Source organism: Ischnura elegans, chromosome 1 (assembly GCF_921293095.1).
Source record: "Ischnura elegans chromosome 1, ioIscEleg1.1, whole genome shotgun sequence".
In the NCBI taxonomy this organism is placed as follows: Eukaryota; Metazoa; Arthropoda; class Insecta; order Odonata; family Coenagrionidae; genus Ischnura; species Ischnura elegans.
This window is the reverse complement of record NC_060246.1, coordinates 133,470,325-133,495,534: the sequence shown is the minus strand read 5'-3', so window position 1 is coordinate 133,495,534 and position 25,210 is coordinate 133,470,325. Positions and strand designations below refer to the sequence as shown.

Genomic DNA, 25,210 nt, shown 5'->3' with positions numbered 1-25,210 from the left:
GGCATTTTTAGTTGGTCCTAGACACCATGGCTTACTATGTCCCTCTTTGTTTTTCAGCCAATCAAGGCAGAAATCAAGCATGCTGATGGTAAGGTAGAAACCATTACTCTTAACCATACAATGAATGAGCAGCAAATTGGATGGTTTAAGGCTGGAAGTGCACTTAACCGAATGAAGCAGATAGCTGCAGGGAAGTGAAAGACTGAGTGATTCAAGTATGTGGGAAAGTGCTCCATTAGCAGAACAGTTAGTAAATTTGTATGTATTTAAAATGTTACCAAAGTACAATAACTTATTATTCATTTGCATTATGTGCACTTGGATAATAGTGTGATCATTATGAGGGGTTTTGTGGTTTGTACATGTGTAAAGATGTGTCGCATTGTTTAGAAAACACTGAATATTCCAAAGGCAATTAGCATTTTAGCTGGAGACTTTTTTTTGTAAATTGGGACATTACAATCACTCACAGCCCTCGTGTATTGAATTGTATACAGTGCCAGTTTTGTAGTCTCCTGCTACTTGCTTCAATTCTCACCCAGTAAGTACTTATAGCATTTTTACTCAAATTTTAAAGTCAAATGTAAATAGAAATGATCCATATTTTGCTGCTAGCTGTTGTATTACTGCCTCATGTTTTAAGTTTTGCAGTATTATGTGTAAAAATTTCAAAACTACTACCATCTAAATTTAAATAAATTATCATTTTAAAAGAAAAAATATTTAAAGTGAATGTCTTTATTTATTCATTAAATTTTACTTGCATTTCTAAAATATCATAACATGATAACACCTATAATTGAGTCTCCAATTATAAATGGGACTCCATGTGGTTTTTTGTATTACACCATCGTTTTGTGTGCATATTGGAAAAGCCTATTATGTAAATGAGAGCATGGGTAAGTTTAACTGGCACTTAAATGCACAAATTAGGGCTGACTTCTCAGTCGACCCCCATTGGGTCAACTGACCCTTGACACGTCATCAGCCCCTACATAAGTAGATCTCGCCCTTGATGCACCACAGAAGGCCCTACATATGGCTGTTTTTGGAACCAAACGGTCTCTAGTTGATGTTAGATGCCTGAACCAGCCCTAAAACCAGGTACTTTTTATGGTACTCTACTCTTCTCTAGAGACAAGTCAATTGCAAAACACAGACAGGGAGGACTGAATGGAGTATAACAGGAGTGCGTAAGAAGATCCTGAAGTTGTGGGGAAAAGGGAATCACTATGTGAGGAACATACAGAAAAGTACGAAGAATGTTCAAGAACTTGCATTTATGAGTGTAAATGAATGTGTCTAGGGTAAAAAAAATCAGGTTACTGGGAACAGTAGCATAGCCAGGATAGGGTAGTTTCCTTCATCAAAGAAAACGAAAGGCATTGATTGCGATTCGTTACCCACCATTAGTGCATTCATAATACACAAATTATTTGGTTTTTGAAGTACTGGTTTAGACGAATGGCAAGGGTCAAATTTTATCCTCATTTGAAAAAGGCCGGATTGGCGCCCATGCGATTCCACTCCACATGACGTCACAGGGACCTAGTTTCTACACGAGAGGATAGGAGTTCTACATCGTCTGAGGTTACCAATGCATGCATGAGGCACAGAGTTCAGGGAAACATGTCTTAATAATCACCTATTAAAACTGGCTAAGGTCAGAAAGTTTTCTTCGTTTGATAAGGTATTAATAAACCTTTTTTAAGCCAAGCACTACCAGCCAGCAAGGTACTCAGCTACCCGCTAGCATCCTGCGTCCTATCAGCGCTCAGAGCCTCGATCAAGGTCACCTCACATGGCGGGAGGGGGAACCAGAAATGCGTCGCAGGGACTTTTTCCCATCATTCCTACTTACGCATCGTGTTTTCGCGCGCTTGAAATTTTTCACTTTTCATTTGATCGCTAAAAATAGATATCGTAATTTAAAAATCAAAAAGCGTGAATTACATACTCCAGGAGTAATAATTTTTCGATTTAGGCAATAAAAAAATAATAGGAAACCACCCTATTCTGAAATGTGGGGGGGGGGGGGGGTTTACCAGAGATTTCAAAGCCTTTCCGGTGTGTAAGGAAAACACCTGAGGGCAAAGGGCATTCCGGGGATTTTTGATGTTGAAAACGTGGTTTTTAGGACTCCAAAACAGTAATTTTGTACAAGCATTTATTGTGATAAAGTTTTTTTTAAATTCATTGAGGCCATCTTATTCACTTTGGTGCCTCTTTTAATGGCTGAAGGGGGGATTGTGATCCGGAAAACCTCCTCCTGTGGTTATGCTGCTATAAATGTAATAAATGAAGAGCCAGTTTACTTGGTATAGCCTCGTGAAGAACTTACCAAAAGGGAGAGATGTAATATATCCATTTATCTTAACATTAGCAAAATTACATGGTCTATGACACAAATGGCAGCCATTAACCCTTTCGAGACGGTGGAGTTCTCGCCTTAGCATGACTGCTGCACTGAGCCCCAAGAGACTCTTCCGTCCCATCCGTACGGAGCATTTTTGCAGGACATTCGTCAAGAAGGGTCTCGCTGACTGTCACGCACACTCAGCACCAACCTTTTTCGACCCTTCCTATCGGGGACTCCACATTATCTTGAACTCAGAGGGTAGTTGGGCTCTCTCCTTTCTGCGTTTATAACCCTACCAGCGGCATTGGTTCACGGTCAATCATGCTTTGTTTGTATAAATTAGCTATATGGATAATTGTTGCTTGAACGAAAATTGCAAACTTCGAATTGAATTCCTCATTTTATTCTGAGAATTGTCAAATTTTGAACATAGCTATACCATCAATATTAACACATTTAATGAACAACAATTTCCATGTTGATGTTTTTACTGAAATCGAGATATAAGTTAATATTTATCGTAGAATTTCGTTTAAAAATTTTAAACGCTGCTCAAAAGACAAAGCATTCAATTTTTACTTTATATTTTTTGAGAAAGGAACAAATATTTATATCAAAAAAGACTGGATAAACAATTGTATGACTGTAGTCCTTTACCCCTAAGAGGGGTAATATGTACAAGACAAGGGGCCGGGTACCTGCTCCCAAATTTCGACGGTAAAGCCTAAGCCCCGAAACAAAGACATCGCACACCCACGACTGTCATAAATGAGGGATAGCCAGGAAGCATATTCGGCATTTGTTTACCTGCATAGGAAAATCTCCAACGAAAAGTTGCTGCTTTCGTCTCCTGGGTCAAGAAACGTCCAGACGCATATTTTCGTCTTTAGTAGGGAAAAGGTTAATGGGTATTTCTTGCAATTTCCTAATGATTCAGAAAAATACATGTCCTTCATGCTGATCAGTTACAGTTGTAATATAATTTACATTTTAAATATTGACTCGTTTCTTTAAATTCCAGTGCAAGTTGATGGTTGTTTAGTGTCAGTAGCACAGTCACGAGAGAATGTTCAGAACATTTAAATAGAGAAACAATTTTTTGTGGGTAGCATTAGATATGTACTCATTATCACACACTGAAATATGGTGTCAAAATTGAGTTTTTGCATACTGAATTATGTAAAATTATTGTTCCCTCTTTTAAAGTCGAAGTATGCAAATTTGACTACAGACATCAAGATGTTAATTAATGATTAATTACTTTGAACTCTTACTTGAGAACTTAAGTTTCTTGACATTAATAATTCATAAAAACAATACTTCGTAAAGTATAATATATAAATGCATACATGTTTGCAATCAAAACTTTTAAATATTGCTGTATTTGCAGAGCTTGTTGAATCGATCAATATCCAATTCTTGCATTTCTTTCAGCTTCATGGTGATTTCTGCTTGTATCAGCTGGTGATATTTCTTTCCATGTCCTAGAGCTTCCATTTCATTTAAAAACTGTCTCCTATCTGTTACTTCTTCTATCACTAAATAGAAAAGAAAATTTATCTCGTTACTACTCATGACTTTTTACTTCTGGAGCATTATTTATTTATATATGAGGCATTATTTACTTACGCTCATCAAATCGGTCAATATTTTCTGGTAATTCAGCTGCTTTCCTCCTCCAAATTCTTTGACCCACTGGTATTTGAGGTATTTCTTTTCCATATGCCATCAAATTTTGCAGTTTACTTTTCTCTTCATCTTTATTCACTGCAGTGAAAATAAATTTCATAATCATTACATTTTCAAAATTACTACACTGTTATTTATGTGAATGAGGGGATGCAAGCTCTTGAGAGGTATGCAGCCTGAAAGTTTTGAAGAAAAGACTGTGGATGGGAGACTAGGGAATAATCAGCAATATGAAAAAGTTAAGAGGAGATTTAAAGGGAATGTGCCAAGAGCCCTCCTAACTGATTATGCCCTAGGCTCAAATTCTCATTCTTGAATTAAAAACCAAAAGAGACTGAAGTTAATCGATACCTCTACTGCAAAAACGCTCAACTATCGCCCACCGAATCAAATCCGCTCATCTAGTAGCCCAACAGTACGAATCCGCTCAGCTGGCAGTATCCGGAGCATAAACGCTCATATCCTATTCTCCAAGCCAAGATTTGATTCGGTGGGCGATTGTGGAGCATTTTTGCAGTGGAGGTATTGTAATGGTCACTCAATAAGCTTGGTGAGTTATCTCAGAACCAATTTTTTAATCAGTTTGCTTCTTGGCAATGAATGAAAGAAAATACTGTACACTGCCCATTATGGTTCAGTTCAAGTATCAAGCAACACAAAAAACTTCATGGGCATCATCTAGAAGGATAAGTTTTAAAAAAGGGGTTGAGCAGCTGCTTCCATATGAAATAATTCTGTTAATACATATCACTACAAATCTATGTATGGTAATGAATACTTATACGTTGGATTGGAGTGTCAATTAACCCTTTCTGCTAAATACTACACACATGAGGCGAGAATTTTCTTTGCAAACAAAAGAAAACTGCATATATATGGGGTGGGGGAAAGAGACTGCCACTGACATAATAGACCCAGCTACGTGGTCGTACCTCGAAGCCCAACTTTGTGCGAAGCCAGGCCCTTCCTCAGCCACACAGGTCACCCTCTACTATTCGCTGTGTTTTTCCAAAAAAATATTTGTTGCTTATCTCATAAATCTAAAGTTACAAATAATTTTTTTTCACCTACCACATGGAAATTTCTTACTGAGTTCTAGCATTAATAGTAACGTTCTTTAGTTCAGTCACAAATGGGTCGTTATGGAATAGAAATGTACTAAATCCATCAATATGAACGTTAGAACTTCGTTTAAAATTTCTTCATCCTCAGAAGAACACAGGGAATCCATTTTATATTTTTTTAAATCGATGGGAACAACAAATATTTGTTATAAACCCCGGCTACTTCAGTCAGTTGACTGTGGACTTGTGCTGTGAAGGATTCTTTTAATCCTTATTGGGTCTGGAACAGTGGCTGAGGAAAGGGATCAGCATCCTGCTGAGTTGGATCCCAGCCTTGGGATGGCCCTTCCATTGAGCTTTGTACATGGGAGGGTAAGAAATTTTCAAGAGATTCATAATGTGGAAGAATTTCGCTCCACAAGGCTCCAGTACGAAAGGATAAAAAGTCTACAGCAAATATATTATGAAAATAGGGTATAATATTTTGGTACTAATTAGTCATGAACTGATTGATGGACAAGAAGTAAAATATATGATTACAGACTTCATCATGTCAACTTATCACCATTATTATTATCCTGTGGCCAAAATTGCTAATGTTTTTCCTGTTAGAAACCTAATCCACCTGTTAGAGGATTTTACATGAGGCACTGTGTAGCATGATCCGATGCAAGAGTCAAGAACAATAAAAATTGCTGTAACCAGAACAATTTTTCAACTGGCTGGGAGGGGAAAGGGTTTATTTTCAGGGTAGAACATTTCAAGTGGAGTAAGTGATTTTGTAAATTTTCATGTGAGGTTAATTTAGGAACAATTTTTAGGACGGAGGAGGTATTGAACCCCTTTCCCATGCTGAGTATGGCTGCAGCCAATGCATTACGAATGTGTATATTGAGAATGGCCTCCAGGATTGGTACATAAAAAGTCAACTGTGGATTGGCTAAGAATTTTCATGTGTCCGAACATTTAAGATTTATTTGTAAATACCTCACTCATGCAAGAAAAAGGCTTCTTTCATCATTTCATAGGAAAAGTACATCTATTAATTAATGGCAATAGAAATATGATTAAGTTGAATGAAAATTTGAAATTGTTTGGAAGATGAATGTTTTCACTGTTATTGTTTGGCTGGAATGACACATTTTATTGTGCAAGGTTCAGGAACCTGCAAGAGAACTTAAGTCACTGGAAAATGTTATGGAAGTAAGCAGTTGTTACACAGACTGAAAAGCTTTTATTATCTCTCCTTTGTTAGAGGGGAAAGCTCAAATGGATAATTACAAGAGACAATCAATTAATGATCATTTTATTTGCAGTATTTAATTCACTTCTTGTGACATTCCTTATTTTTATCTTCGAATCCTTATTAAATGATGAAATAGTTTTAAAGTGAGGAATGGTAAGAAAGAGATAGTAGGGGAATATTTGGAGGTCTGGGTGGGGAACTGATGCACAGATAATGATTGTTTCCCAGTATTTTAATGGAATACATTGCTGTTCACTAGCAGCGATAACCTTCTTCTAGAATCTTGAAGAAACCAAGAGAAATCCTGCAATTTATCTTTAAAGTCACTCAGAGAATGTAACTCGCACCAAAATATTTTTGTATGGATGCATCTTTTGAGATAATACACCAATTAACTGGGTATTACAGAGGAAATCAAATTAATGGCCATGGAAGTCTATGTAAGGCTTAATCCATAGTGGTTGTACTCAGAGAAAATTTTCCTACGGTGCTGTAAAAATATCATGGAGGTAGGCTGTGTTGGAGAGAGAGGGTAGGAAGGTGTTTATCTTACGCTGGTTGTTATTTTAGGCTATTGAGTATGGCAACTTAAATTTCATGACAGCTCTTTTAACACCAATACTTCATCGGAGTTCTAATTTCGTATGGTGATTCAACCAACCTCTGGGATGCTTTGGAATGAATTTTTCCCTTTCATAAGCCCCCATCTTCTGAATGCTGTCCCTCGTTCTCCTCCTTGAAGCTGCTGGTTTTAATTCCATTACCTTACTTTGTGGGACAGCAGAATGACTTGACGCTTGCTTGATGGAAGGCAATGCCTCTCCTCTCGCGATGGAGTGGCCAAGCTGCCTCTTTTGTAAGAATGTTAATTTGCATTCATCCATCATTACTGAAAGATCGAATACCATGTAAATAACCCCTCACTGGTCGTGCAAATCTGCAGAAAGTAATGGAATGATATAATACCACGAAGAAGATTGTGGGTTTCCGGGCTGTATTTCGTTTTGTGGACATGATACATTCCACCTTGCGGCACTCGTTGGTTCAGGCCATACATCTTTCTTACGGATTCTTCCTCAAATTTCACTAAACCCCACTGACCATTTTATTAGCTGCGCTAACAGCTGTTTAGGGCATTCGTTGCCAAGCCAACGCAAACGCTGGAGGGGCACCGATCGAATTGGAACATATTATGACATACAGCGGTAGAAATCGCGAGAATGTGTATATGATAGTATTTGCGCAATATCGCAATATTCAGCGCCGTAAATATTAGTAGATACACGAAATCAACTGCTTCAAATCGTATTGGAACGCATAAGCTTATATGTTGGTACTACTGGGAAACTGGGTACTAATGGTACCCATGGTACCCCAATTTTTTGTGACATGAGACAATCGGAATTAGTCTGCGTTGGATTGATGGGAATGGAATTTTGAGGTTGTCGAGTCAGTTATTGTTGTCGTGAATGGTTAGTTTTTGGATGGAGCGGGTAAAACTTTTTATGGAGATGAATTTGTGTGTTATCAACTCAGCAGCAAACATATTATGATATTAGTCCATCATAGAAGGATTTAACATGCCTCAGTTTCTGAACCTGTGATACTAATTAAGGACCAGTTAAGTACATTTACCTCAGCCCGATCTGGTTGCAAGTGGCAATAGATTGTCAACATGAGTAGGACATATACGATCGAAAATTCCTGCGTTCCAGTGAACATGGAAATTTCCAAGGAAGAAAAGGCCAAAGGTGATTCCGTGGCGCACAAGACAGAACTAAATTTGACTAACCTAGGCTTATCTGAGATGCCGAAAACTGTTATTCTTGAAAACATTGTTAGAATTAACTTAGAAAGGAATAATTTCGCAGAGTTTCCTCTTGTGATATGTTCTCTAGAAAGATTAAAGTCTTTAAATGTGGCTAGCAACAAAATAAAAGTCCTCCCTAACGAAGTTGGAAATTTGTGTGAACTAGAGTATTTTAATTGCAGTGATAATTGCTTGGAGACATTTCCGTCGTCATTTTCCATGGTTACAAAGTTGGTTGCGTTAAATGTGTCCAAAAATAGCTTAGTATCCATTCCCGATGAAATGAAAAGCCTTAAGAAATTGGAAATTGTGAACCTATCCCATAATAAGTTAAAAGAAGTACCTTTGGGTGTAGTGTGTGGTTCGAGCTTTATTTCACATTTACATATATCATATAACATATTGACAGATTTCTCCAAAGAGCCTAAATGCTCCTCATCTCTGAAGAGTCTGATGGTGAACAATAATCGCCTAACTGAGGTCCCAGTTTGGATGAGATGTTTACAGGGTGTAGAAGAATTGTGTCTCAGTAATAATCCGTTTTCACATGTGCCTCACCATCCGCTTGATGATCTGATGCCTCTGCCCTCCCTCACTTTGACCAAGTTAAGCATGAGTTATTGTGGTTTGAAGAATCTTCCCAAGTCTTTGAAGAATATGCCGAATCTGAGTTGTTTAGAAGCAGGTAATGACCCTCAGTCTTATTTTAAGTGCGAACAGAAGGTCAGTAATATCATGTGGGATTTGACACCGGCTATGTGTTTAAGCTTTCTGAAAGAACTTAGGCTGCCGTATGTAGGTTTACCAGTGCTTCCGGATGACTTTTGGACAAGCCTCAACAATTTAGAAATTATAGGCCTAGAGGGCAATGTAATAGTATGGTTGCCGGATGGGTTATCTTCGCAAAAACACTTGCGTCGCTTATTATTATCATGTAATCGCTTGGCGTTGGTGCCGAATGAAATTGGTGCTGTTAAGTCTCTCAAGGAACTTAGACTGGATGGAAATAAGGTGTGTTGAACTGTCTAAGGCAGGTTATAATATGTATACTTTAGAATGCCAATTTTTCCTCAATTATGATGCAATAAATCATCATTGAATATTTTCTTCACAGCTTCATGAGTTGCCGGATTCCATTGGAAGCCTTGAAAACTTAACTTATTTAGATCTGTATGATAATGAATTGTCTGAGATTCCACCATTTATTTGCAACCTCAGTCATCTTGAGTTCCTGGACTTGGAGTACAATCAGTTCAATGTTGAGGAATCGGAAAATAAGGTGAGGAGCATACCTCTAATTACAGGAGATCTTTTCAAAAATGTATTGTGTGAAGGTATCATGGTGAAATTCATTCTGGCCTCTAAGCTGGAGATTGAAAACTATTAAAATTCCATCTTTGTTGTATAAATATGAATGGGAGCATAGTGGCCTGGTGGATAGGGCGCTTGTCTATTGAAGAGCCCTGGGTTCAAATCCTGGGTGAAGTCTTCCTTCACCCCTGAGCAGAAATGGTTTAAGTGCAACATTGGCCAGGGGAAGAAACTAGTCCTCCTGCCATGATAATACAAATTTCACATGCCTTCGGCTTAGTCAGAGGTGAGTTTCACCCTCCCCTGTCTGAACCAACCTTGTGTTGAAGCACTTAGTGAGTCAGCTTAAGAATGATGTACTATGGGGAAAAAGTATCCCAACAAAGGTTGTGTCACCACTATCACTCCACAAGAAAATGGGTTTCCTTTCTAATGAGTTGTTATTATTTGTTCGGTAAGGGAAATTCAAACAAGGCTAACCATCTCCTTTCTTTGTCATCCAAATATGTGACCAATCACTGAGTCTCCCTCAACCCAGAGCATGATTTGCGATGAAGTCTGTAGAATAGAGGCACATTCAACAGCATCATGTGTGCACAAAGGAAACATTTCTCTGAAATTCCCTCCGCATGTCTTAACGAAACGAAATAAATCACTACTGGCCATAGCAAGCTTTCTCTTGAGGTAAACAAGACATTCAACGAGCAGATGTGATTGGCCACTAGGCCGGCCCTTATTTTTCAGAAATGCGAAAAGTTATGTTTTACTAGTCTCAAAATGATTCAAATGAGGTTTATATTCACGTGTTAAAATTTGGTTACTTTAAAATAACGGCAACCCGTGCCCCAAGGGCCCTAAGTAGTGAGGACCCTCAATTGAGTTTTTTGGAGCAGAAAAGGTGCTATCCCTATGTAAAACGTAAAAGTAAAGCCCTTTAGGGCTGATTTTATGTGTGCTTTGACCTATCTCTAAGCGTTTATGAGATATCGTCCGTAGTAATGCAATCCATCCCCCAGGGCGCCACCTCGCACCGCGGCGCCGCTGAAGTACGGCCCGCACCACTTACTAGAGACTTCCCCTCCACCCCTTCCCCTCTCTCGGCGAAGCCTATGCTCCCACTGGCAAGATCTAGCCTCTGAAGAAATGTGCTTACGTTAGAAAGAATTCAATTCCCATGACAATATTTCTAATCCAAGTGATCAATTTATTTTCACTCTGTCCATGAATTTCAGTACATATCAACCAAAATAAAATACATTTTAGTGTATTTCAAATATTTCACTGACATTTTTGGCATTTAAAGTGTCTTTGCGCACGTTAGGGGTTGTGCTACCATGGAAAATCACACTTTGTAATAAATTTTGAAAGCTCTCTTTCTTGTATGTGACTGATTTAAAATCTTGAATTAGTTTCACCCCTCTCTCTGCACAATAATTTACCACTAGAGGACCCCGAATAATTTGTAAATAGTTCTTGGATGTTCATCCCATTCTCGCATGGGCACATCAACGAATGCAGTGCATACTTACAATGAATTAAATAGTTTTCTCGAATTAGTAGTGACAAAATTTGATGTAGATACCTTAGTCATGTCTTTTATGTTTACAGAATGCCTTCTTCGGTGAATCATATTTTCCCTCACATGTCCTCATACGGCGTATCACGTTTTCCTTATCATACCTAGAAAAGGATCCGTCAAAGAATGACAGGCTTACCAACTCCTCACTCAGGTACCACAAGTGGTCTGAAAACCTCTTTTGTACTGCTTTCGCTATGTCCAGGTCAACACTTTCGCATTAACAAGTCTTTTTAGGAACTGCGGGTCACTGTTGGGAGCAGATGCTACACAAGGAGAACCACATCTTTTTCTTTCTTCTTGAATATATTAAAATCTGTTCCACCAATAACTGCATTTCGTGCTCCTCTTTGATTGCGTAAGAAATTTACTTCTTCAGCCCAAGCTCATTTATCCGTGAGATTAACTGCACTTTCTTCCTCGTGCGTCAAAAATTCAATGGTACCTCTCCTTGCAATGCCAAACAAATCATCAAGTTTCGTTACGAAATATTCTCTTCTCTTCATCTCCACTGTAGTTCCCGCTCTCTCTTTATGTCGTCGCTTGTTCATCCATTCTTTGCGTAATTTTTATAATTTTTCAATCGCCTTATTTTCCGTAAAATCAGGAATTCTCGCTTTGTACCATGGATGAAACGCGTTTCTTACGGTTTTTCTCGCCCTAAGTCTCATACATTTCGAACCCATTGGGTGATAGAAAAAACACACAGTACTACTCTCACTGTAGGTAACTTTAAGCTAAGTATTTCTTCACTTCCTTTTCCAACCAGTTCAATGCCTGGATTTAGTCTTGATTTCATGCCTTTCCTTGTTGGCCTATTCTTAAAATGAACGTCACGTCTATTCATGATGAACTATTTATTTCACCACTTTTCTCCTTACATCCTAAAAAACTTGTCAGTTCCTATCCTTTGCACACTAAACACACGAATTTACTATTTCTCCATATTGATCTACACCCGTGAACTGACTGCCTCATATCTTCTTTCTTGAATATTTCTATCTACTATTGGAGCCCTGCTCATTTCCTTCATTTCTTTCAGCACTTTGGATGAAAGCATGCTGGAATGGTTCGCGGCCGTATGGTGGCAACAAATTAAGGTTTAAGGGCTTAGTACCCAGTACATAGGATGGCGTTGAAGGGTTAAAATTGACATTGTAGGCTTTAACAACATTAATCATGACAGAAGAGGAACAACCTGTTCAATTCTGTACCACTAGCATGTAAATCTTGTCATCAGGACCAAAGTCTTTGGCGAGGGAGGGGTTAGGGTGGAGTGGAAGTCTCTAGTAAGTGGTGCGGGCCGTACTTCAGCAGCGCCGCGGTGCGAGGTGGCGTCCTGGGGGATGGATTGCATTACTACGGACAATATCTCATAAACGCTTAGAGATAGGTCAAAACACACATAAAATCGGGTCTTAAGGGATTTACTTTTACGTTTTACATAGGGATAGCAACTTTTCTGCTCCAAAAAACTCAATTGAGGGTCCTCAGTACTTAGGGCCCTTGGGGCACGGGTTGCCGTTATTTTAAAGTAACCAAATTTTAACATGTGAATATAAACCTCATTTGAATCATTTTGAGACTAGGAAAACATAACTTTTCGCATTTCTGAAAAATAAGGGCCGGCCTATTGGCCACGTATTTGAATGTTGTTGATTTTGAAGAAGTAAATGCTATGCAAGGACTGACGAGCACATTGCCAGAATACGTTTTTGTTTGGATAAAGAAAGATATCGTCCTATTTTGATTTGAGATGCTCTTGTCACCAGGCAAGAGAGGAAAAGTAGTCGGCTTGATAGAGGCAGTCTTATAAGCGGTGAAAATATTGCAAAGGATGAATATAAATAGAAGTACTGTGTATTGCTGGGTGAAATGCTACAGGAAAGGTGATGAGGCATTATAAAATTGTAGAAGAGGAGGGAGACCTGGGTGTAAAACTGGAGATTTTGATGCTGACATACATTGAATTACTGCACTGTACCCTTTTACAATTTACAATACATACTTAATTTTACAAAATTCCTTTTCAAGCAGTTGATTAGAAAGTGGGGTATCAAATTGCATAAGTTTTATTTGGTTCTGGCTACTGGCTTGGAAAATATAAAGTTTTTTTTCCCTTTTCATTAAATTTACCATGCAAAATTGCGTGTCGTCATTTAAATTTGTAGCAGTCATGTGCATATGCATTGAGCAAATATATTCAGTCACAATTGACGTGCTCAAATCTTTTATAGTGATGATTGTTTAGGCATTTAGAGTAATTCCTGGTTCATTCTAATTCTCAAAATCATTCCTTGCCATTGCTACCTTGCAAGTTATGTGTAGCGAATATTTCTGCCTTAAAATTTTCAGAGACGTAAGAGTGAGGGAGTGGAGATGGGCTTTAAGTGAATTTCATAGCAAGTGCCAGAGTAGCTGCGAAGAATGGAAGGAAAAGAGGGTTAGCCGGAGATAGCAGGAAAAAGGAAGGCATGGGTGTTACATTAACCATTCACTGCTAAGGATATCATATGTGCCAGCATTCTGGACTTACAGGTGAACAGTAGGAATTACGTTTTAGGCAGGCAAATTAACCGTCACAACCTTGGTTGCTGAAAAAAAAACTATTTGAATTTCCCTCATCTCGTTTCAAGGATTATATACCATCAGAAAGAGAAACCATTACCCTGCAATGAGATGGTGGCGGCTCGAAGTCTGTTGGGATACTTTTTTCCCCTATAGTACAGGTCTCATATTCCTGTGTTTAGAGATATTTTTTAGAAAATCATGGAATCATCAGTTGTGATAAGATCATAGTGTCTTCTGTCAGTATTTTTATAAATAGAAACTCCTCTTAAACACTACTATGTAGTGTTGTTATGACAGTATTTGGAGATAGAATTTGATTTAGATTATAAAACATGGGTATCACATCACTGCATCAGACTGAAGTCAGTGCCATGTAATGGGAATCACTATTATTTGCTATGAATTAAGTGTTAAATCATGCCACCAGTCAATACCCAATTTTTCACTGCAACACGAATTCATTCCAACGTCTGTAAATATGTATCTAATTTTGTACTAGGAAATTCTGTTTCCTGTAAGGACCAGCTGAAGGCCTGGTGTCATGAATCACTCATGTCATGAGTACATAAGCTAATTGGTAAATCTGTGAACCCTAAACTGCATCATTTAACCACTTCATACATGATGAATGAGTGAATACATGATTATAAAATGGAACCTATTCTAACTTAAGGTAACATGAGCCTCTCTGTAATTGCCTTGGGAATTTAAGAACCTGGATTGTGTAGTGGTGTGCACAATGGCCCAGAAAGCCAAAGGTCCATGGTTTGATTCTTGGTCCAGGAGAATATTTTTTTTGTGGCAAATGGTGATGCATATAAATGAACCTTTTTTTATTTGGCTCATGTGTTCTTGCATGTTCCGTTCCTAAAGCATTTTCAGGCTATTACAAATTAACACATTTGCGTTAATGTATTTTCTAACCAGGCCTTGAGTCCTAAGATTTTTTATTTTAATCCTTATGGGATTACCCATTTTCTTGAAATAAAGGGGGCAAAAGACAAAGGTATCAATTAGTCTGAAAATCTGATCTAATAGTTTCAGTGGAGTATCTTGTCATGACATATTGTTTTTCAGTGCCATGGCCCACATGCTTAAGCTCTTCCTTCTTGGGGTCTTTGTTATTTATGCCTTTCTGCTTTGTCGCATTCCTATTGGATGTTGGAGTAGGTTAAAGGAAAAATTGGGCTGTTCAGTATTCAAACCCAAAATCTCTATGCATTCATTCCATGGAAGAAAAACATGTGTTATGATGAAAATTAAAAAAAAATTATTTCATATTCTATATTCTCGCTAGTTTTATATTAAAAACGCATGCATTGTGGCCCACTTTTCATGAGTTGATTCATTAAAATTCAGGGTCATTTACTCGTTCTGAAGACCATTTCATTGAGGTAAGGAATAGCTCCAAGAGCAAGAATCAATGAAACACATGTTCCCAGTGAACAAGGCTAAGGTTCTGCAGAGAAGCTGTGGCATGCTTGGCATGGGCCAGTGATGTCATCATCTTATCTTCAAGGCCCTTGATTGTTTGTCAAAAATAGCTCTAGAAGTAGGTGGGGGATCAAAAAAAAGCAGAAAAATGCATATCTCTCTTATTTTTTTAAATTTATCATGATAGAGAGACAACAAATTGGTGAAGGAGCCTTTATGTGATCCTTGTATGCATGTCTTCATTGTATTTTTGGTAACTTATGATGGTTTTCACCGGTAGTTAGGATTTGTTGCTTCAGCGGTGCACCTATAGTTTTAATTTTAACCCTTTACGTGGCTTCTGCTATTTCTTGCAGGATAATAAGATTCCTAAGGGCTATGATGCAATGAGAGAAGGTTTAAGGGTAAAATTATGCCAGCAAAACAGTAGGCATGTTGGATCTAAGGATTGTCCATCATTTAATGATTTGGATGCTGACTCTGGTATGTTTGCTGATTTTTTTAAATTGTGTTGTGTATCATACATTACCCGTGATGAAATTTATGACCATAACCTCTATGTAGGTGATGAAGATGAAGGGTCATCGGACTGGTCAGACTACCAACCTAATCTTGAAGAGTAAGTAGCCTTAATATAGTTTAAAGTATTTGGGCTCATGACGTAAGACATCGTCAAAAATGGAGCTTATATTTCTGAAGTAGCAGTTCAAAACTACCAACACAGAAAAGAAACTTAATTATTTTTTAATTTTTACTTTTTCTGTAACTAATGTCTTAAATTCTAATTATGTTTATCCTTAGAAGAAAAGGTTTGACTGCAAGGGAATACCTTTAGTCCTGTCTCTCTCTACAAGTCCCTTAGCATGTTTGGCTCTTATTATTAAAATATTCTACCGATTAAGGTAGGTTAATGTGGAGTATTTACTAGTATATGGAGTGTTTACTAGTTTAAGTATTCTGGCAGTGTCCCTAACCTTCATGTCATTCCCTCTTGAATTCACAATAAGGCCTACTTACTTACATTCTAGCTTAAAGCCTTATGTATTATCGTCCTTCCTCTCCCTCGTTTACTCAACATTCTACACTGTTTTCAACTCCCCCTTCCCGCTCAGTACTTACTCCTTACATACCTTTTGTCTCCTCTGTATCTCCTTCAGTTTGGCTCATATAGTATCTAGAAATTAATATCTGCAAAAGTACTATTGTGATATTTATCCATTTTGTAAGTAAAGCCACAGTGTACTCCTCTTTGAAATTTAATATATGTGCATGTGTAATATGAACTATTATTTAGGTTTTGGCACCATTTTCCTTCATTAGGTTGATTGGAAAAGAATCTGTTGGATTCTAAAATACACACAAATATTTGGTTGTATATTTTCAATGGTGCATTGAGAGGTGAAACCAAAATAAGCGGTTCATCGTTTTATTCTTCATCTGTGTTTTTAACCCCTTCTTTTATTTCTTTTCTGTTGTGTGTTGTTCAAGTTCATGTTATGGTCAAAATTTAATTAACACTTTCCTTGCCGCAGATTTTTTGACAAATTCACTTTCGACAATGCCACTGCACCAAAGTGTGTTTCTTTTTCCTCTCAGTTTAATGTTTGGATCCTTCTCATTTAAGCGAATTTATATAAGTTCGTTGACCTAAAAATTATTACTTTATAATTTTGGTCGTATGACCAACTGCAATGACAATGTTTTTGGCAGCTTTGCTCATCCTACGCTGTGTCGGTCATCTTTTCGCTCATCATTCTTGGGTGTCATCGTGTTTCTCCATTAGACCACTATCAAACTTTTGCAGCTATCATGTATACCAAGCAATTTGAGGGGACTAGGTCCTCCTAGACAGCGGAGTCGGGCTTGATAAACCGAAAAGCATGTCAATGTCGTTGTATCAGGTAGATTTTATACGTAAAAACAGCTGTAATGCCATACATTGTCTCTTACTTTGAAAGCGTTGATACCTCAAATTACATGTAATCGTTTTGATACGACTTTGTGGTTAGGGGCATGAAGCGACGTTGGTGATGTGAAAATGGTGACAAATTGTGGTCTCTTCCCTGTGGGCAGCAACAAAAATTTAAGAACTTAGTGATTAAATATTTGAGTAAACCCTGTGATCATTCAAGAACTAATGGAGGTTCAGCCTTGCAATTTTAATGCAGCTATCATTGAAAATGCCATTTTCAATATGATAACTGATGAAACGAAACTTTAAAACTGTTTTACATGGAGCCTGTCATTGTGCAGGTTAGTCCTGAAATGTTTTTGAAATTGCAAGAATGCAAGCCTGGAATTAGAGCTGGGACTATTTTTCCATCTCGCATCCATGGATTCTCACATGCGTTCTACCAATTCACTACTTTACAAGATGCAATTTGACTGTACCTTTGTACCTATGTCAGATTGGACAATGATGTGCCCCGTGTAAAAGGGCCTTTGCGCAACACAACAAGTAATGAGGGAGCCAGATGTCTCAGCATCATCACGGCTACATGAATGGAAGCCCCCAAAATAAGGAGAAATAAATCATTTATATGGTGTCATTGCCTATCTGGGTGTGGTGAAGATGCCTCTTATAAAAGACTATAATTCGATAATGACTATGTATACCCCCAGCAGTATGTCATGGAATAAGTATGGACTTTAATTGAGAATGGAACATTTCCTGAGTAATGTCGAATGTCCAGATTGCAATTGGCTGCATTAAGTCCAAGCTCGTACGGAAACTAGTGGAGCATCTCCAGTGTCTTATCATCCACCTGAAACGGTGTGTATTGACAAATCACTCATCCTTTTTTGAGGATAACTCATCATGTGAAAGTGCATGAAAAAAAGCCCTTTCAGTAAGGGATAAAGCTGTTCAAGTTATCTACAGGCCATGGGTACACTTTTGGAATGATAATTTATGCCGGAAAAAATATTGAAGTGAAAAAGACTACATCGATGGATGTGGTCATGAAATTTTGCGAGCCAATTTTGAATGATGGGCAAACAACATGCACCGACATCTGGTACACTAGTGCTGAACTAGCTAATTAATGTCTGGCTCAAAAAACTCATTTGATGGGAGCCTTGAGAAAAAACAAGAGGCGTACCACAAAAAATGTTGCATGAAAAAGGGAGAAATTGTAGCGAAAAGGAATGGCAGACAAAAAAACCGCACTGTGCTGGAAGGGCAAGATATAAATTCTAATGTTTTAGACAAAATATTCTCATGAAACTGTTGAGGTTTCTCTAAGAAATGGCTACAAGGTTACAAAGCTGGCAAGGTTTCAAAGTATCAAATGGCAGCTTATTCTTCATTGTTAAGAAAAAGTGTGAAATGGTTCAGAAAGTTTGGCTGTGGAGTTAACAATATATCATATATATATATATATATATATATAAACATATAAAATACCAAATATTACACAAAGAATGCCCTGGAAATAAAATCAACATACGTAGTTAATCTCCACAAAGACATACATTATTCATCATTTGATATTGGCAAAGGAGAAAACCATGGAAGAGAAAGAAGGCAGATCGGCAGAGTAAAGACGATGTATGTAGATCCCGTCATGAGCTAATTGTAAGAGGAAAAAGAAGGGAGAACTGTGGAAGTAAGAAATCACTGTAGAGGTTGCTACGGGAAAGCAGTGTTAGAAGGGAAAGAGGCTGAAGAGAGAAGGAAAGTGAAAAAAGTAACAACTATTTGCTCTGGGTGTCCTAAGGAACAACGTATGTGCATGAATTATTATAAAATCATAAAACAGAAATATTTCTACTTTTCGCAAATTTTACAATAATTGCTGATTGCATTTCTGAAATGTATGTTTATTCATACTATTACTCCATCCTCCATATAAGTATTGTAATTTCATATGTCTGGCCTGATTGCTGCTGTATAAAGGATCATTTGCATGCAAAAATTCAGTTTTTTCCTGAAAAAAGCATTAAAAATTTAGTGCCAGTCGTATCATAATGCGACAGCTAAGTAGTTTTGACCAACAGTGTGCTGTGAGAGGCCAAAAAAGTGACTTATTCTTTGGTCAAAATGACCGAAGCGGCGTGGAGATGAAGTGCAAGTTTCGGTCATTATGATGAAATTGGTAGTGAACGTGTTAAATAGTAAAAGAATAGTTATGCCAATCTGTTTGTTAGATGCCCTCCCTGTTTCAATCTGCCTTTGGGAAACAAAATATATTTTATCCATATGAATTATAGTTTCATATATTAAAAAATAGAGTAAAGGATGTGAAGTGATATTACATATTTACTGTTAGCATTTCAAACGTGTGAAGCATACCTTGCAAATTCCTCATGGGAAGAATCATTTTACCTTGATAGACAAAACCAAGTCCCGGAATTCTTGCTGGTACTCCGTCTATTAACACTAGAATGCCGGGAGGGTGTCATTTTGACACCCATGTTTTTATAAGCATGTTACGTTGCAGATTAGTTAAATTTCGGAGTCGATAGTGTCAGCTTCTTTTCAATGCTGGTTTTGTGTCCTTATATTTAAAAAAAAAAAAATGTTTTAATAGAGTACCATTGAAGTAAAAAATTTTACACAAAAAATACTCTCCAGGAATGCGGCATCCATCGATAAGATTGCGCTGAAATGTCGGAGGAGGCATGAAAGTGTAATAATACCTATATATAATCATTGAATACTTTTTTATAAGTATTTATTGTTCACTGTAATTCGTTAAATTTTATTTGCATAAAACAATTAAAATGAACATGACAGGATTGTTTTTCTTTTTATTATTATTTTTAACTTTTTTCGTCAGGTTTTCGTCTTAGAATATCGAAGTGTGCTTCAAAAGATGAAAATGAAAATAAGAACAATTGCGACCACTAAACTACGAAATTTTTTAAAATAAAATACAAAAACTTCGTAAAAACCCAAAAAAAATCGAATGCTTTTTCATGCAGACTTACAAAAAGCTTTATCTAAATAGTAGATTCTCTACATTTCTGGCACTTTTGGTCTGTTTTGGCCGTAGATTTACTCACTTTTTACTAAGCTTACAAAAAGCAACAGTTCTGTTTTTATTGCAATTTATCTATACTTGACAATCCCTTGTCAGTTCTGGATTTGGTTGCCAGATATCCGTTGACGCAATGTAAGGAAAAGCAAGCTATTCTGATAAATTTTGTAAAAAATTCGGGACATCTTTTGTGAAGTTATTTCCTTATATATTATCCAGGCATTTATAGCGACCAAGTCAAAAGTATTCTGGAAAGAAAAAACAGGCAATCCCGTGGTTCTAGTTCTGACCAAATATTTCCGCCCCATATGATCAATAATATCTACTTCAAAGTTTATCTCATTACAACACCTTACAGTTTCGGGCGATTTGTTTGAGTTGTTACTAATGTCAATATGAGGGCGAAGAGATCATGGAACAAGAACTCATCTTTTTTCTGTTTGCCCTGATGAATGGTAAGTGTTACGTCACCATTTTTGTACAATTTAGTTGATTGCATCTCTTCTCGAGAAGCTTTTGTTTCACCAGGGATTTCCTTTCTTCCCTTATTTACGGTTCCCGAAAGGCATGTACCCTTTTGTTTTGATTAGAGCCAGCAAAAGTGATGTGAAATAATTTCCAGCGGTTACATTCCTGCCCTTGCTCATGTAGGGTTGCATACGTTACAATACAACATGATCTGAAACGCGATCGCCAGCTTGACGAGAGCCGTCCTTGACGTTTACCAAAAATCAGTTTACCAAGTACATATTGTCTTTATATACTGCAAAACAGGATTTTTTCCCATACATATCAGGCTTTGGTGCCATAAATTGCTTGAATAGACATCTAGCTTTACTTGGAAACAGCTGTTCGTCAATGGTTATGTTAGGCCCAGGCTATGATTCCTCAGCATGGCCATCTCCTTCTGTGGCAGGATCTTGAACAAGGAGTTGACGTCGCCTTGAAGTCTACTCAGCGCCCCTTCCTCGTCGGCACACCACGTCACGACCACGCACAATTTCTTTTCTTTCCGATAACTAGTGCAGATCCAGTAATTCAATTATGGGTATATGCGTATTGTGAAGTAAATATGTTTATCTTTCGTGATTAAATTACTAAACTGAAATATACAAAACACCAAAACTGACCGTGCTCACTATTTTCATTACTTTTGGATGAACTAAACTGCACCTCCGGTGCAACCCAATCGTTGTCCGATTCAACATCTGCATCAGACCCTTTCTCCGACACGTCTCCAGACATATCATTTTGTATTGCAATACTTTGCTCTGTCGTAACACGTCTATGCAGTGCCATTATCAAGACAGAACTGCCGAAGCAAGTCAAGCAGCAGGTCACGACACACAAGCGACCCAGTAGGCCAAACACGAGAGCAAGCCAGGCAGCCCAACACAGAGGCTCGGCAGCAGCTAACTGCACTGTTGCGAGCGTCACTTCACTGCTATGTTTCACGGCAAATAAGTGTCACCGCGGTAAAAAAAATTAGCTGGTTTCAAGGCGTATCATTCGCAAAAGACAGCGGAATATACTTACCTTACGAGCTACTAAACTTTCGAAAAAAGTATTTAACAGCCAATGCTCATTGAAATTATGTAAAACAAACAATCATGAAGGTAATATACTATACTAAAATATACTATACTATACATAACGGTACTACACTATACTAATTTGACAAATATTTATCAAACCGCATCCCACGAGACACCTAAACCGAAGGAAGGCATGATATAATATACTAGGTGTCAAAATGACACCCTCCGGCATTCAAGATAAATTTGAATTTTTGAGACGAAAAAAATTAGGGGGGGTATCCCTTTTACTGTCATTTTGTTAAGATCTAAAAATGAATAAAAGTCACGAAAGATTTTTTTCTAGAACACTCTCTGATGGCCAGCTCCGTAAAAAATGTACGCCTAGGGTGTCAAAATGACACCCTTTGGCATTCTAGTGTTAAGCTACCTTGGAACCCTCTTCCTCTTTGGATTTCTGAGGACCTAGTATACTTTTGTTGTACATAGAACAAAGGGTTGTTGTGTTAAAGCTTTTCTCCTCTGAAGCCAACAAAACTCTGCAAAATAGTTTGAGTAATAAAGCATGTGGTGCAAATTTTGGGGATGTGGGTTTGAGTGCATTGTTGTAATAAACTGGCCATATTCCCACAGATCAGTCAAGAATTGTTCAATAGCTGAAGAAGAGAATTGGGATCAATCAGATGGATCTGATAACTTCTTTGATCCTAAATGTAAGTGTTAATTGTCCTTCTTTTCATAATTTTGGTATAGTTATGTGTAAGTTCTTTTAATGTCTATGAATAAGTTACATTATAAATATTTTTTGAAAGTCTGAGAGTTGAAGAGTAAGGAAAAAAAATATAAATGTATTAAGAATACTATTTCATTATGATTCTGATGATTAAGAGGATATGTGTTCAAAATTGGTTCAGTGGTGGAGAAATAAGTACTACTTGAAGCTTAAAGTGGTATTTACAGGAATGAATTTTTTAATCAATTCATCTGGCAATGTGAAATATCTTGAAACTCTTTGTACTGACCTAAATGTCATATACTACCATCAGTGTTAAAGCCCCCTATGTGCATACATAGTCAATTGAATGGTTTGCGGCGTCACTTCGTGAAATTGTCTCATATTAGAATGAAAAAACTTTGTAAATTTCACATTAATTTTATTAACACGACCAGTTTCATCGCTGCGCGACATCATCAGGTGCATATACAGGAAATGACAGTCTTAAATACCCTGGGATACATGGGGGCGGGTGCTGGACGAGAGGGGGTGGTAGAGTTCCCTCGCTCTCACTCTACCACCCCCTCTTGTCCAGCACCCGCCCCCATGTATCCCAGGGTATTTAAGACTGTCATTTCCTGTATATGCACCTGATGATGTTGCGCAGCGATGAAACTGGTCGTGTTAATAAAATTAATGTGAAATTTACAAAGTTTTTTCATTCTAATATGCATACATAGTTGCTGATGGAAGGAAGATTGTGTCATTGTTCCAGCCGTGGGAATATTTGTCAATTTAATTATGTCCTCTAATTCAAATTTATGTGGTAACAATGAATAGTCTCCAATGAGATTTCATTTCTCCCACTTTAATTGATTTATTAGACTCACAATCTGTGAAGGACTCAGCTAAGCGCAGTTGGCACTGGGCCAGAGACAACGGACGTTGGGAGCCACCAGTTGAAGGTGATGTCTTCTGCCCTGCAGACATTCATCCAGACCAAATACGTAGACCAAAAAATTTAGAAGTGCCTGTGACTGCGTGTGGACAGTTTGATGACGTTGATGATGACTGAAATGAGACTATTTTTTGTGAGAAATGAAAGTTTTGTCATTGTTGTGTTATTCAATTTTACATAAGCTTAATTTGTGAAAGTTCCTCTTTCAGAAAAAAATTACTTTTTGGAGTAAATATATTAACTGTTGTTAATTTTTCTACTGTGTGAAATGCAGAGGTTAGGGATTTTTAAAGTAAAGGTCATTGTTTCATACATGTAAAAAAGTGCCATGCTGTTTTCTTTGTTTCTGCATTAGCACTGGTGATATTTCTTCTATTAATATGTATAATCTTATGGAAACATTTCAAGTTTAATTTCTCCTCTAGACATCCGTGTGAGACCCAGTAAATATTTTACTTGAGCACACTAATAGAGCTAATCACATTTACAATTAGATAACTTAGGCTTGGTGTCCACCAGAAGGTATGCTAATTGGGATACTAACTGTATGATATGTAACAGTAAATAGGATGGTTTCCTATAATTTTTTATTGCCTAAATTGAAAGGTTATTACTCCTGGAGTACGTATTTCACTATTTTAGATTTATAAGTGACATCTATTTTCCGCGATTTAATGAAAAGTGAAAATTTTCAAGTGTGCGAAAACGCCACGGCTAAGTATGAATGCTGGGAAAAGCCTGCACGACGTCTGTGTGCTGCTATGTGAGGCCACGTGGGTGCGAGGCTATGAACGCCGCTACAATGCAGGCTGCTTGCTGCCGAGCATGGCGTAGCGTAGAGTAACCTGACCTGGCTTGGCTTAAATAAGGATTAATTATACCCTATCAAACGAAGGAAACTTTCCGACCTAATGCAATTTTAATAGGGGGTTATTAAGAGATATTTCCCTGAGCTCTGTGCCTCATGCATGCATTGGTAAACTCAGACGATGTAAAACTCCTATCTACTCTTATAGCATCTAGGTCCCTGAGACGTCACGTGGAGTGGTATTGCGCCAATCTGTCCTTTTTTCAAATTAGGTTAAAATTGACTATTAACATTCGTCTAAACTGGGATTTCTAAAACCAAATAGTTTGTTCATGGTGAAACAAAAACCAAGTACTGTTCCAAAAACTTTTTATATAAATGCTGTCGACTAGTTTCAACATCTATACCGTCATTATCAAGACGAACAGAACGATAGCGTGCAACGTCCAGCCTTATATATCCAACCACAATATGAGGGAGGTAGGGGGGATGAGCAGGTTGGATGGAGGGTGAAAACATGCAAGTATAAAAGTAGGGGGGGGGGGGGGGCGGATAGAAAGTCAGGTGGTCACGAGGTTAATGGAGGGGGGGGGGGGAGAGGGAGGATTGTCAAGGAAGAAGTCAGATTTTAAAACAGTAGATAAAAAATTAGAACATTTGAATACAGTCACATCATTTAAAATTTTGGTGTTACGTGCAAGAGTGCATTTGGTGATTGCTAAAATATTCAGTTTAACACTTTTGTCATGTACATGTAAAAGTTTAATATTATAATCATTCTTGTGGCTGGATTCGATCAGGTGCTTAGAAAAATGGGATTTGAAGTCTTTCATATGGGCACTTCTTTTAGGTTCAACACAAGTTTTAAATTTGCTGCCCATTTGACCGACGTACACGCTGTTGCACTCATCACATGTCAGGGCGGAGACACTACTTCTGTCTTCAGGATGCACTTTGTCCTTAAAAGTTAAAAATCACTTTTCATAGGGAGGTCGGGGATTAAAAACAAACTCGGTATTTGTCTTTGGGGATGAGGTTGTGAACAGAAGGGCATATATTAGTTCACTTTATTAATGAAAAACTCCAGGGAAGATCCATTAAACTTCAAAAATTAAAGTTGCTCAGGTATTAGCAAAATAAAAACTGGCCATA

At 37.7% G+C, this 25,210-nt stretch overlaps 3 protein-coding genes across 4 annotated transcripts in view; 2 read left to right on the top strand and 1 right to left on the bottom strand.

Moving 5' to 3' along the window:
- The window catches only part of LOC124170438 (aconitate hydratase, mitochondrial-like), a 37,745-nt gene extending 37,023 nt beyond the window's left edge, over positions 1-722 (top strand). Inside the window, exon 15 of the mRNA XM_046549162.1 lies at positions 58-722. Within this exon, the coding sequence (XP_046405118.1) occupies positions 58-198 (141 nt within the window). The 3' untranslated portion in view covers positions 199-722. The remainder of the gene's footprint in view (positions 1-57) is intronic.
- Positions 723-2,957: 2,235 nt separating this feature from the next.
- Positions 2,958-7,651, bottom strand: LOC124170430 (UPF0193 protein EVG1-like). The gene is made up of 4 exons (XM_046549154.1): positions 7,325-7,651; positions 7,020-7,247; positions 3,989-4,126; positions 2,958-3,897 (listed from the first exon to the last, which is right to left on the bottom strand). The coding sequence occupies exons 1-4, from the start codon at positions 7,413-7,415 to the stop codon at positions 3,728-3,730; spliced, it is 627 nt and encodes a 208-aa protein (XP_046405110.1). The 5' UTR covers positions 7,416-7,651; the 3' UTR covers positions 2,958-3,727.
- A 125-nt stretch (positions 7,652-7,776) lies between these two features.
- LOC124170372 (leucine-rich repeat protein soc-2-like) lies at positions 7,777-23,651 on the top strand. 2 transcript variants are annotated; one of them, XM_046549095.1, is made up of 6 exons: positions 7,781-9,179; positions 9,283-9,447; positions 15,417-15,543; positions 15,625-15,679; positions 22,211-22,290; positions 23,177-23,651. In XM_046549095.1, exons 1-6 carry the CDS (start codon positions 8,034-8,036, stop codon positions 23,365-23,367), a joined length of 1,764 nt encoding a protein of 587 aa, XP_046405051.1. In that variant the 5' UTR covers positions 7,781-8,033; the 3' UTR covers positions 23,368-23,651. The 2 variants fall into 2 exon arrangements, with proteins under 2 accessions (XP_046405058.1, XP_046405051.1); XM_046549102.1 differs by lacking the exons at positions 22,211-22,290; positions 23,177-23,651 and adding an exon at positions 15,862-19,065 and having other exon boundaries at positions 7,777-9,179.
- The last annotated feature ends 1,559 nt before the right edge of the window (positions 23,652-25,210 follow it).

What these genes read in the sequence shown, in the direction of transcription:
- LOC124170430 (XM_046549154.1), bottom strand. Translation starts at nt 7,415, where the DNA reads ATGTATGGCCTGAACCAACGAGTGCCGCAAGGTGGAATGTATCATGTC. An exon ending in AACCCACAATCTTCTTCGTG is followed by an intron (nt 7,248 to 7,324) that starts GTATTATATCAT and finishes TCGATCTTTCAG; the next exon opens with TAATGATGGATGAATGCAAA. An exon ending in CATTCCAAAGCATCCCAGAG is followed by an intron (nt 4,127 to 7,019) that starts GTTGGTTGAATC and finishes TTTTCACTGCAG; the next exon opens with TGAATAAAGATGAAGAGAAA.
- LOC124170372 (XM_046549095.1), top strand. Translation starts at nt 8,034, where the DNA reads ATGAGTAGGACATATACGATCGAAAATTCCTGCGTTCCAGTGAACATG. An exon ending in TTAGACTGGATGGAAATAAG is followed by an intron (nt 9,180 to 9,282) that starts GTGTGTTGAACT and finishes TTTTCTTCACAG; the next exon opens with CTTCATGAGTTGCCGGATTC. An exon ending in TGATTTGGATGCTGACTCTG is followed by an intron (nt 15,544 to 15,624) that starts GTATGTTTGCTG and finishes ACCTCTATGTAG; the next exon opens with GTGATGAAGATGAAGGGTCA.